Source organism: Xiphophorus hellerii, chromosome 15 (genome assembly GCF_003331165.1).
Source record: "Xiphophorus hellerii strain 12219 chromosome 15, Xiphophorus_hellerii-4.1, whole genome shotgun sequence".
Taxonomy (NCBI): domain Eukaryota; kingdom Metazoa; phylum Chordata; class Actinopteri; order Cyprinodontiformes; family Poeciliidae; genus Xiphophorus; species Xiphophorus hellerii.
This window is the reverse complement of record NC_045686.1, coordinates 4,800,265-4,814,247: the sequence shown is the minus strand read 5'-3', so window position 1 is coordinate 4,814,247 and position 13,983 is coordinate 4,800,265. Positions and strand designations below refer to the sequence as shown.

At 37.6% G+C, this 13,983-nt stretch overlaps 1 protein-coding gene across 1 annotated transcript; it reads right to left on the bottom strand.

Moving 5' to 3' along the window:
- Positions 1 to 7,782: 7,782 nt before the first annotated feature.
- Positions 7,783 to 13,711, bottom strand: LOC116734568 (galectin-8-like). Its single transcript, XM_032586045.1, has 9 exons — positions 13,604 to 13,711; positions 12,705 to 12,793; positions 11,504 to 11,711; positions 10,609 to 10,731; positions 10,487 to 10,531; positions 10,388 to 10,411; positions 9,649 to 9,737; positions 9,414 to 9,579; positions 7,783 to 9,349 (listed from the first exon to the last, which is right to left on the bottom strand). Exons 1-9 carry the CDS (start codon positions 13,640 to 13,642, stop codon positions 9,200 to 9,202), a joined length of 933 nt encoding a protein of 310 aa, XP_032441936.1. The 5' UTR covers positions 13,643 to 13,711; the 3' UTR covers positions 7,783 to 9,199.
- Between the last annotated feature and the right edge of the window lie 272 nt (positions 13,712 to 13,983).

Genomic DNA, 13,983 nt, shown 5'->3' with positions numbered 1-13,983 from the left:
TATTTACAAAACAAACAAATTCAAGCAGAAGAAACATTTTGAAATCAATATTTTCCAACATTAAGCTCGTTAAACCAGTACATACTCGCAGGTAGAAATTACTTTTATAATATTAATCAAGTAAAAGTATGGTGCAGTTAAGCTATCTCTTAAAGGAATATTTTTTTTAATTAATAAAGTAAATTTAAGTAACTACCCTCCTTTGGAAGATGATATGGGCAATTTGTAATGATTTTTGCAGCATTTCTAATAGGAAAAAAAGAAGAAATTAATGGAGGTTGTTATGGACCATAAATGATTAAAATTCACAAATACTCAACAACCCCTGAGAACTCACTTATCACCTATTTTACTTGTTCAAATACCAAATATGCTTTAATTATAACACACAAGAATACATACTGTATATCCTTTGACTTTTTTCTCCAATGTTTACTGAGTAGGAAAAAATTACTAGCTTAATATGTCCCAAATATATTCTTTCTTTTTATCCAAAAAAGTTATTTGTGGATTAGCTTAGCTAGCTTAATAATATGAAGTTGAAAAGTCATAAGTACCAAATGAAAATAGAATTATTGCATTTAGTTATGTTTGGATTTTTTGGATTATGTTTACTGATAAGGAAAAAGTAATTAGTTTAACAGTTTCCAAATATATTCTTTGTTTTAATCCACCAGAGCTGGAGTGAATTTGATTAGCTTAGTTAGCATAGCAAAAAATATGTATAAACGTCATGAGTCTCAAATGAAAATACAATTATTGAAGTTAATTAGCAAGAAAAAAGTATCAATCCATGTTTTACTGAAGTAATTTATGTTTTATCAAATAGGTAGATATTGTAATCTGAACTGGACTTGTTTATGATACCAGACAAAATTGCACATATATTTTTGTTTGTTATGAAACTAATGTCAATTTGAGCCTGTTTGACTTTGATGTTTGTTTTGGACAGGGGTAGCTTTATATATAAAAAATGTGATTAAAGTGTCTGTTGAGTTCAACCAATCATTACAAAAAGGTTGTTTTTGTTGCTCCAAAGAAAAAAAAACCTCAAGACATTCAGGCGATCATTAAAAGGCAAAATTCTAACTTTATATGTTGAAATAAGATTTTTTTTTCTTGTCTGTTTGCACTTATATTTGGATTTCTGTAGCTTGTCTTGTGTTTTTAGGTTATTTATTTTGTCTTCTAGTAGATTAACGAGTACAAAAACCACAAAGAGTTAAACTGAAACATATAAAGTGAAGTTAATTCACCTTTCTGAGCCGCAGAGTGTTATATAAACACAGCGTCCCGTTTATGACCGCAGGACTCTGACGTACGAAGTTACACAACCGAACCTCCGCTGCTCTCTCCCCACCCCACCCAGTAACAACCACCGACCAATCAGGGGCCAGCATTGAGGGGGCGTGACCAATGGGAGAGCACGGAGGCGTATAAGTGAAACTCGTGTCTCCGCCCCTTTGCCTTACTGACCGACATTCAGCTGCAGCCAAAAGAAGCGAGAGGAAATAAACAAAAAGACCGCGGAGTCTGGCCAAGGTTGCGTTTTGTGGAGAATAGTGACGCCCTGTGGCCGGGAGGCGAAACTACACATCTAATACAGTCCATCTGCAAACCAGGCTGGTCTGCAGATGGACTCCAGGTCAGCTTTGTCTGAACGACCAGCTGGTTCTGCAGGTCCAGAACCTACTGTTTATCTTCTGTGGAAAACATAAAACAGCTGCATTTTTTAACTGTTCTTTCAGAAATGAAAGAACAGAATGCCAAACAGAAAGAATGTTTGGCTGTTTCTCTTCTGATCTTTCTCTCATCCTAATCCCTACTGACGCATTTTATTCTCTTTTTCTCCAAACATTTCATGGTTTCTGTTCCTGAAATGTGGACCAGCATCCCATCCTCTCCTTGGGAATTTCTTGATTTGCACTGAAATGAAATCTAAATTGAACTTTTAATTACAATCTGTTGATTTATATTTGCATAAATGTAACCAGAAATAAAGAAAAAAGTATTTCAGAAAGCTTTATTCTACATTTTAATAAGCAATTTATGAATAAACTTATATTATTTCAAGATGGAACAAAAGACAGAATCTATGGAGGTGAGAACAGTTTTAATAAATTAATGACACATTTAAGTAATTATTTCATAAGTTGTTTAGTGTCATTTGTCACTCTGCACTCTCCATAAGAATCAGGGCATACTGGAGCAGCTTTGAAAATATACATTTTCCTAATAACAAGCCATCTTATCCCTAATATAGTTTTAGGGATGACAACTACATTAGAGATATAGTTATGTATATGAATAAGTTTTCACTGTTTCTCTAAATTATTCTAAATTAGTGTTTGAGACATAAACTGGCTTCTTAGAAAAATTTACAAGTTACTTTTTCTCTAAAGCATTCTGAAACTGTATTAAGGAGATATATAGAAAAAACATATAGTGCTATTAATATGAGTTTTATTAAAGGTTGAGATTCGGACTGGGTTTTTTTGTTGTTGTTGTTAGTTTTGTTTGTTTGTTTTTTAGTTTGTTAGGTTTGAGGAGTTTTACATTGTATTTGGACTTGAAACTGTCAAATCTGCTGGTCGGCGCCATGTTTGTTTTCTGAGGCGCATGCGCCAAGGACAGACCTATGGCGCGCTTACTACGTAAGCGTTCAGCATAAGGCAATTAACCACCTGGCCGCATACAGACACAAAAAAACAGCGTTTTGACATCCATCCATTCTAGAATCCGGATTAAAACGATCTTTTCTGATCTCCCGAGACAATGAATCCGCGTGGACGCCCACCATTAGTGACTCAAAGCTTCTGCGGATTTACCTGAAATCGTGTCCTTTCGGTCGTTTGTACTTGAGAATAGGCTAGATTACGTGAGTAGGCCGCGTTAGCGCCATGTTTGAAATCGGAAGAGGCCGCGGGAGCGCCATGGTTGAAATCGCTGCGTTTGTTATTCGGTAAGTTATATTTCGGAAACATTATTCGAAGTAGTTTTTATCCCCGGTCAAGTTTTTGAAGCCATTTTTTGTGTTTAAACAGAGCAGCATGGGAAGAGCGACCCACCATGTCATCTCAGCGGCGGCGGTTTGTTTGGCTGCTGGCATCCCTGAAATATCCGAGGATTTAAAAAAAAAATGGCGTCTGGAACTATCAGCAGATCGATAATGGATATACCTGGGTTGATCTACAATCAAACTGAGGATCTCTTCAAGCTGCCTGGGGGATCCGCCCGACCCTTCAAAGGTAGGTTACGTGAAGCAACTGTTCGATGGCGGGTCTAGAAGACATCTCAGGGTAGGAGCTGCTGCTGGTTGGATGCGATGCTAACGCTGATGCTAACGCTGTTGTTGTAGGCCTGCGCTAGGCCTCTTTTGTGCTGCTTTAGTTCGATTCTGCTCAGAGTCTGAACTGAGAAGGATTCTGTTGAAATTCCCTCTATCTTTAGGGGGTTTGTGCTGTTTTGGAAGCACTTGCTGTGACTTGTAGGTTTAGGAGTAGCTAGCATGTTGGAATCTGAAGTTCATGGTTGAAAGTCAGTTGTAATGGAAAAGAAAGATGGCTGCCAAGGATTTGGCAAATGCAGTTTAAAGGCAAGCTTATGCTTAGCAAATATCCCTATAATAAACCTTTACCATGCCTACACATTAGTGATCATGTGGCTGTATTGACATTATTAAGCTATTTAACATATTTTTGGGTGAAAATATGGTATTTCATTTACATTTCAACATACCTTTTTTTTATTTTTGTACTACTTGATTTAGTTTGAAATATTTAGATTAAATTTCAATGACAGGGTCCATACTTTTATAATTCAATAACTCAAATCAATTTTATTTGCGTTCAAAAATGTAAATGTGAAAACCGATTTATTTTTGCAACGAAACAACCGATTTCGTACAATTTCATTTCTTCTGGACGACTTGAGGCCTGATGCAATTTCATTTCTTCTGGACAACGACTCGAGGCCTGATGCAATTTCATTTCTTCTGGACGACGACTTGAGGCCTGATGCAATTTCATTTCTTCTGGACGACAACGGTCAACGGAGAGATCTGCTGGAACTGCAGGGCAGAGGTAATGTGCTCTGCCCTTTCGAATATCCTGGGGGAAGTGACAGATGGTCCTTCATACAGGGCCAACTTCTGGTTCTGCAGTAGGGTTCTTCCTGTTAAAGGGAAGTTTTTCCTCTCCACTGTCACTACATACATTCTCAATCTGAGGCATTCCTTTAACTTAATTAATTTTTAACCAATGTAAATAATTGGTGCAGTGTGAGCCTTTTTAATCTTCCTGTTAAAGGGGAGTTTTTCCTTTCCACTGTCACCCCATGTATCCTCAGTAAGAAGCATTTCTTAAGCTTACATAACTTAACCAATGTAAATAATTGGTGCAGTGTGAACCTTTTTGGAAAGCCTTCCTGTTAAAGGGAATTTTTTATTTATTTATTTTTTCTCTTGTAAAGTATGCCTGTTAAAAGTTAGTTTCTCCTCTCACGTTGTCTGGGGTTCTGATTGGCTGTGGTTCCTTCCTGGAGGAGGCCATTGGCTCGGATGATGCTGCCATCATGTAATTATTTTTCCTCTCCTGCTGTTAACTTTTCACTTTCATGAAGGTAGAAACTTCTCCTGAACAGTCGACCTGTTGTTGTGTCTCTGTTCTGTCTTCTCTCAGCTGCAGTCAGTCGTGGCAGATGGCTGCTGGTACTGAGCCCGGTTCTGGTTCTGCTGGAGGTTTCTTCCTGTTAGAGAGGAGTTCTTCCTCTCCACTGTTGCTACATGCATGCTCTGTATGAGGGATTGCTGTGAAGTCAACAATTTAACACAAGTGATTTGCTGTCGCCCCCTGCTGGTCAGATGGAATGAATGCTGTAAGTCAATGACTTCATGCAATCTGCTGGGTTTCCTTTGGTACAAACTGTTTAAACCACTTTAATAATTAACCAAGCTTATTGTACTGTTAACTAATTGCAATTGGAATATATGTGTTTGATCTAAAATTATTACAAAGTGCATTGAGATGACATTTGTTGTGAATTGGTGTAATATAAAATTTAACACTTAAACCAACAAATCCGCCTGACCAATAACCAGTATAAAAAACCAAACAAAAACCCAACCAACCAATATTAAAAAATACTGTTCAAAACCCCAACAACCAATACCAAAACGTTCAAAATCCTTACAACCAAAACAAGGCTTTCAAAACCTCAATAACCAAAACAAAAACCCCAACAACCAATATTAAAAAGTTCAAAACCCCAACAACCAATGCAAAAACCGATTTAAAACCCCAAACTAACAATAAAACCTCAATTTAAACAGTAAAATAACAGACTTACTTCAATTAATTTGTATTTATGACATTAATTCACAACAATGTTGTCAAGGCATTTTGCAAAGTCATTTGAATTTATTCATGGTTCCCATTGATTCTACTTATTAATGCATTAGGTTCAGTTAATTAAAGTAGTTTAAACAGTTTGTACCAAAGGAAACCCAGCAGATTGCATGGAGACATTACGTGCAACATTTATTACTCCTGACCAGCAGGGGGCGACAGCAAATCACTTGTGTTGAGTTGTTGACTTCACAGCAATCCCTCATACAGAGCATGCATGTAGCGACAGTGGAGAGGAAGAACTCCTCTCTAACAGGAAGAAACCTCCAGCAGAACCAGAACCGGGCTCAGAACCAACAGCCATCTGCCACGACTGACTGGAGCTGAGAGAAGACAGAACAGAGACACAACAACAGGTCAACGATCAGGAGAAGTTTCTCTGTTCATGGAAGTGAAAAGTTAACTGCAGGAGAGGGAGAATGGTTCGGTGATGGCAGCATCATGTCGGCCAATCAGAACCCCAGACCAGGTGTAGCTTCTATGGAGAGAAAAGTGATGTTAAACACCAGAGCACCATCTTCAGGCCTCTATGATCAGTTAGAAACTGTTGCTGGTTTTATTTTTCCCCTCCGTGGGCTGCCACCTTATCGTGGTGGAGGGGTTTGAGGGTCCCAGAGATCCTAGGAGCCGTCAGGAGCTTCATGCCTCTGGTTGGGTCGACCCACCAGGGCAAACGGCTCCTAGAGAGGGATCGGACCAAGAGCAGCCCAGAGAAATATAGAAATATACACACAGTTACTGCTAAGAGCTACAAATATAGACAGACACCTACCTGCCTTAATAACCCTTTTCTTAAAGTTCGGCCCCGTCAGCAGCAAACATTCATACGTTATCCTCACATCTGATTTTTAGGATAATTTTCAGTTGGTGAAGAAAATAAATGAACCTCTGATTGACCTGTCGCAATAATCAATTAATTGTTTAAATTAAAACAACCTCAATTTCTTTTGCTTGACTTCTTGTTTCTCTCTGGTGTTTTGGTCTCGAACCTTTTCTTTTTTTTTAAGGACAATTTTGTTTAGAGACTTCATTTTATTTGTAGTTTTTGTTTATTTGAATATTTAAAATGTCTCCCACTTCCAGTGTTAAATGTTCATTAGAAATTAAAGTTTGAGAATGAGTTCTGGCATTATTTTGCTATTGCCATTATATTGGTTTAAAATGGTATTAAAACAATATTATCGTTTATTGCAGTAACTTTTGGGACGATTTATCATCCAGCAAAATTTCTCGTGACAGTCATAACAGATTTTTCTGGATGATAAATTTTCCCAGAAGTTCAGGATTAAATGTTTTAAAAGAGAAAACATTGATATTTTATTCATAAGACAAATCTTTACATTAAAAATATGGATTTTTTCTGGAGTAGTGAGGAACATTGAATAGAAATGTGATTGTAGAACCGTTGTTGAAGGAGACTCCTGTATATGTCATCACCTGACCTCTGACCTTTTTACATCATGTGTCCAGCTGAATCTGTCCAAAGATCTGGAAAAGTGGGAGGTAACACTCTTCTTTATGTCCTTCCTTTCCTTTGTTCTTTCTGTCCTGTTCTTTCCTTTTCTTCCTTATATCTATCCTATCCTGTATTTTGTGATCCATCCTTATCTCCTCCTTTCCTTATGTTCTTCCTTCATTGTGTCCTTTATTCCTTCTCTTGTTCTTTCTGCATCCCTCACTCCATGAATCTGTTCCTCCTTCCTTCCTTTTTTGAATCCTTTGCTTTCTTTTCTTGTGTCCTAATTTAGGAATTTCTGCTATAAGGGTTGGGTTGTAATTTCCAAAATTAGAGTTGCGTCCTGTGAATTCTGGAAATTGAGTTTAAAATGTTTAGTAGAGCTGTTGCTGGTTCCTTTCTGGTTCTGCTGGGTCTGGTGTTGGTTCTGACGTCAGCCTGTGATTGAGGCTGAGCGCTGCTGCTGGAACCCATCAGAGCGTGTGGTTCTGATGGACCGGCAGCAGAGCGACACAGACGCCTGTCTGAACACGCCTGCAGTTTCCTCTGGGATCCTGGATTCTCAGCAGAGTGAGACCTCCTGTCCTGTTTCTGTCTCTGCAGGTGTACCGGTCGGAGAACCCGTTCGACTTCATGGAGAACATTTCTCTGGAGGGGAAGACCAACTTCTTTGAGAAGCGGGTCGGGGAGTACCAGAGGATGGGCGTCATGTCGGGTCCGACCGACAACACCTTCAGGCTGGACGCCGACTTCTGACCTCTGACCCAGTGAATGCTGGGATACTAAGGAGCTGCTAATTCATGCATAGTTTGTACATTGGGTTGTTTAGGTATTTAATAAAAATTTAATTTGACTTTTTTAATGTTTGCACTGATTTATACAGGTGTTCTGGTTTAGAATAAAAGAAAAAACTTTCAGTTGTTTTTTTTACATTAAGTTCTCATAAGTGTCGGCAGTTTGGACTGTTGCGTTAAGCTTTTGTATTGGTAGCCTAGCTATGGTCTCTAATACCGTCCATGGCGTCTTGTTTACATCTGGAAAGGTCACGCGTGCGCACAACGCTGTCATGGCTGCCGCCATACAACAATAACGTTAATGAGATGTAGGTATTTAGTGCTGTGCACCGCAGCAAAGGGAGGAATGATGAAAAAATGCAAAACATTTTTTTAATCTCTCTGACTGCCACGGTACACTCTGACTCGTTGCCATAGCAAATGGCAACGTCACTAATGTATCAGGATTAGTGATACATTAGTATCACTAGTAGTTTCATGGACTAATGTACATTGAGCTAATTAAATTAGCTAATGAGATTAAATTAGCTCATTAAATTTCATTAGCTAATGACGTCATGCTGCAAGGAAGCCATAGAGTTATGATGCAAAAAAAGTCATTAAGGTTATAGAAAATTCTTATTAGCACAGCATGTCGGATTAATTTTATCAGATTATTTTTCCATCAGTCAGAATATTAAAAACAAAATCAATCCACATAAATCAACCATCTTTTCTTCTCTTTACATCCCAGAGTGCAAAAAAGCAATTATCTTCCTCCTCTTTAAGAGGCCAGTAATAATACAACATTCAATGTTATAAGTAATAAAGCATTAGGATTATTTCACTCTTAGCCTTGAATCCGTCACATTGATCCAGAAATCACTGCAGTTATTAATTAATGTTAATGATAGAATATCGGAGGCGTCAGACATGCTTCAAGGTCGGGGTGTCCAAACTTCTGTCATCCAAACAAGAATATCTGGAAGCCAGAAAAACTTATTTCACCCCCTCAATAATCTAAGCATAAAATGCTTGAATTTCACAAAAACAGCTGGATTTGATCCTGGAAAGGGATGTAAGTTATTTATCCAAACAGCCAATATCTTTTATTTTAAGAAAGTAAATATTGGCTACAGAATACTGTGATAATTTCATCCTAATTAAGAATAGAAACGGCCAGGAACATGGCCATCTCCACCAAAAAAAACTAAGTTTGAATTTTGAGATTAATATCAGAAATTGTCATAGAAAAACGTGGAAAATTTTGAAAAGTCAAAAATTATTTAACTCACAAAACTCAAATGTCCCCATTTTTTCAAAAAATAAAATGAGGTTAATTGCAAAACTTTTGAAGTTTTTTTTACTGAAAAATGTTAAACTTTTGAAACTCTGGAAATTTCCATGGTTTTCTATAAATTTCCCAATTTAGTTTCCAGAATGTTTCTGAGTTTTTTGGTTGTATTTTGTTCCTTTTCTTCTGTCCGTCATAAACACCTGAGCCAGTTTGGACACCCCGGTTTTACGGTGAGTGGTTTCGTGTTTCTGGGTTTCGTGTTTCTGGGTCAGATCATCCGGACGTCCATGAGCGTCACGTCTCCCACCACCTCCAGCTGGCCGACGGCGCTCAGGTCCTGGACTCGGTGCTTGTAGTCGAACTGATGGCATCCGTTGATGGCGACCCTGAAGTGCCGCTCGTTGCTCCGGATGATCATCTGCAGGGAGAACAGAGGCGCTCAGAACCGGACCGGACCCGGACGGTCAACAGGGGACGCTCACCTCAAAGTACTCCCCCGCCGCGAAGGGGAAGGCCTCCAGGTCCGACTCCTCGGCGCCCCAGCACTCGGACAGGAACGAGTTCCTGGCGAAGACTCGTTTGGCCAGGCGGGGGTTCAGGTGGAGGACGATGTCACGGCCGCTGGCGTCGCGCAGGTTAACGGCAAAACTGGAAATCACACATGAATCAAGCTACAGCGGGGGGGCGGAGTCAGTGACATCATCAGGTGTGTTTTACCTTTTTGCATTCGAACTCGTTTGTCCTTTGATGATGATGCTGTGTCCGACCTTTAACCCCTTCTCCAGCCGCCCTCTGAAGGGAACTTTCTGAGATCAACAAAAATAATCTCATTAATATAACTAAATTAATGTTAATTATAATTTAATTAAAACTATTAAAATATAAAATTAAGAACTTAATCATCTCAAGTTATTAGTATTTAAATTATTTAATAAAATCTATAATTAATTTAACAATTTAAAATTATGAAAATGTTTTGCAGGAGAAATTTATAGACACTGAAATGTTTAATTTACCTGTTGAACAACAAATTCAAAAATACTTTATTTATCCCAAATGGAAATGAAATTTTAAAAAAAATTAAATGAATGGATTTTTTTTTTTAAGTGTTCACTACATTTAGTGACTTTTTATGAAAAATAAAAATTTCAACAATTCACACCTCTGATGAAGCCTGAAAATGAATTTTGGGTTTGCATGTTTGTATTTTTCATTTTAACTAAATTAGCAAAAATAAACACAGAGAACGAATCACTTTGTGAAATAAATTAATTTTTCAATAATTTTCTGATTTCTGGAGATGCAGGTTTATTTTCTGTTTTCATTCAGGCGAGTCGAAGACGACTGAAGGGACGAAGAAGGTCCAGGTAGAAACCAGATGCAGATTTATGAACAGGAATTCACAAACGTATAAATTTCCTGTTTTTTAAACTGGAAGTGAAGCAGAAAAACTCACCAGATCTCTGAATGAGAGAATCGCCTGGAAAAGGGAGAAAAAAAAATTAAAATCTGAAACAACAGGAAGTGGAAAAACTTTTTCAAACTGTTTGTTTACCTCAGAGTGTGAGCTGGTCAGACTGGAAGCAGGAGAGGCGGGACTCTGAAACAGACATGGTTGGTTTGTCGGATGGTTGGTTGGATGGTTGGTTGGACGTCTCGTCGTTTAAATCAACTTACAGAAGCAGGAGGAAGAACGGCCACAGCCTGAACCGCCACTGCCCCTGAGATGAGGATGGTGTCGACCCGGTTCAGATCCACGCGGTGTTTGTACTCCAACACATGCGCTCCGTTTACCGCAACCTTAACGACAAACAAACAAAAAAACATCACCTCTGGTTTTTATCTTCTGACTAAACAAACAAAAAGAATCATCCCATTTATTTTAATAACTTTATTTCTGGATAAAGAGAACTGGACCGAGCACCCAGCCTTGTGGTACCCCAGAACTAACTGCAATGCTTGAATGTCTAGTGTTGATAAAAATATACAATTAATTCATTCTGAAGTTTTATTTTGCAGAAAAAAAGACAGACACTGAACTGTTTAATCTAAGATCCAAGGGAAAGCACTGATGCTAACTTAGTGACTTTTTAATCTAAAATGTGATTAGCAACAAATCAAATGACTTCTCAAAAAAAATCAATTAGTAATAAATCTAGTGACTCTTTTTTTAAATAGCCACTAGCACCAAATTTAGCAAGTTTTTATTTTTCAAAAGTCCATTTCAGACAAATCTAGAAACTTTTTGTATAAAAACAACTAGCAGCAAATCTAGAAACTTTTTTCTAAATAGCAACAACTCTAGAAACTCTTTTCTAAAAAGCAGCAAATCTAGAAACTCTTTTCTAAAAAGCAACAACTCTAGAAACTGCTGAGGCTTCATCCAGCAGAGCTAACCTGGTAGCTGCTGCACCAACATGGTTGAACCCGACTGCTGAAGGATTTAACAGCCAAATGAGGTGTGAGAAAATATTTTTGTTCATATATTGACATTTCCACTCTACTTGATGTAACATATTAGCTAACTTCTCCTAGATAATAAAACAGCTGTGAGGACAGCAGCGTCTCCCACCTTGTACTTGTCCTTCAGGACCAAGAAGATGAGTTCAAATGCAGCTCCGACTCTTAAAGGCATCTGATACAGGATCTCCTCGCTGCCCCAGCGCTCCTTCTCCAGCGTGTTGCAGACGATGCGTTTCTTCTTCAGTCTGGGGTTGAAGTGAAACGCCACGTCGGCCCGCGGCTTCACGCTGCTGCCACACGTAAAATCCACCTGGAACCTGAGAGAAGTCGCAGAGAAAACAAACTCAAAAAAACCCATTTTCATTCAGAAATGCACAATATTTCAATTTTAATATCAGTATCGGCCGATGACGGTCATTTTTAACATATCGGGATCGGTCCAATAACTCAGACTGGACTGATATTAAATGTAAAGTTTCCTCGTTGGTGTTTGTATTTCAGAAAGTGATTGTTCAGATGCAGAGGTGGCTATACGTCTGCTAATATGCTAATAGCATTTAGTGTTTCTGCTCACTTTGAAAAGGTAAAGGTAATTTTATTTATATATAGCACATTTTCAGCAACAAGGCAACACAAAGTGCTTTACAGGTTTTAAAAGGAAATACAAACAAAATAACAAACCAAAAGAAAAAAGAAGAAAAAGCTAATAATGTTGAAATAAACTAGACACTCCTGTTCAGGGTTGGTAGATGAGTATAAGTAAGTATCCTCTGGTCTAATTCCTTTTCTGGGTTGGGAGAATAGAGTCTAAAAAGTAGTTGCTAAAGTAGTTTTTCTGGATTCCAGGTTCTAGTCCCTGTTCTGGGTTGCTAAATAAGTGCAAGTAAGTAAGTATCCTCTGGACTTCTGGGATGCTAGATAAGTATAAGTATTTTCTGGACTTAGCCACACTTGGCTTCCCCTAAATTAATTATTATGATTAACTAATAACAATAATTAACTTAGCTGTTTCGTAAACTTTCAATTGAATAAATTTTGACATCTATGTTGAGGTTTTGGTTAGACTGTTCAGAATGAGACGTTTATATTCCTGCTCTTATTTTGAAGGGGGTGAAGATTGTTCTTTTTCTCATAACTTTAAAACAAATAACATACAAGAACAATATAAAACATAAGAATAGAGGATACAAACATAAATCTATACATAATATATGTTAGTGCTTTATCATTAGCTTCTGTTAAGTAGCATATTAGATTAGAGATCAACCTGAATCTGAGTAAATAGAAATAAACAAAAACATCTTTGTCACCTGTCAGCACCAGATGGTACCGAACCCTGGATCAGAACCATCTCCTCGGGCAGTAAACCACCCAGAATGGTGCCAGCGAAAGGGATCAACTGTGGACAGAAATATCCGGCCACGTCAGAACCAGAAAAAAGTTTCATCTTTCTGATGAAATATCAGCAACTTCCAGACATAAAGGTTGTTTAGTTTTGACTTATTTCTTCAATATTTTGAGCTGAAAACACAATGAGCTGCACACAGAAACAGCCGGAAGCCACAGCCACCAGATTAAACATGACAGCAGGTCGGCCATATTGGGAAGGGAAAGATGTCTGCGTTGTTTTATGACCTCACAGAACAAACAAGACTTTCAGCTCAGCATACCAAAGATGCATTAACATTCCTGAATGAGGGAAGATCTGCCACATTTGTCAGCTTCTTTACATAAACTTAATATAACTTTGAATGGGTGAAAAATATTTTACATCAAAACCGAAGAAAGTCACATTATTTAGACAATAAAATGGGGAATAAATATTTTAAATACTTAAGTATTTCCATATTCTTATTCTGCATCACTTTAAGATTTTGGAAATTATGAAAACTCCAAGACTTTAATTCGTAATTTATATATTTTCCTCCTTATAGAAGTTTCTTATTTTAACTGACGTCATCATCCTTCTACTTTTACAATACCAAAATTAACTAATTTATTTCACTTTATCTGCCTACTTAGATTAAAATAGAACCGTTAAAAATCAAACTAAACATTTCAAAAAGTTGGTTCCGATGTGACAGATGGGCAGCTAAGCTAACATGCTAGCACACTCTTAAGAAATAAAACAAATAAAAACGGATTAAAGTTGAAAAGTGAAGCTTAGATCGGGTCTAAAAGGCAGAAATATGTTAATAAAATATCTTACCGGGTTTGAAAACACTTGTCTTGGGTTAGAAATCGACATTCTGACGCAGATTCTAACGATTAATTAGAAACGTTCGGCTCTTTGTTTACTTCCGTGTATGACGTAACAGGTCACGTGGTAAAGGAGCGGCGGTGCCTTCAAGCCCAAGTCGTAAACTACATTACCTATATAAACTAAACGTTTTTAGATAAAAGGCATACATTTAACATAACTTAAAATTAAAATATAATTATTTTGAATTTATTTTAAAATCATTGTTCTCTAGTATTAAACCCAGGAGCTACCAACACATCTAGAATCAATGCAAATGTAGAGAAAATGACAATTTTACCAAGTCAACCAAAAAGCTTAGAAGTCACATGTTGGATGCCTCAAGATTC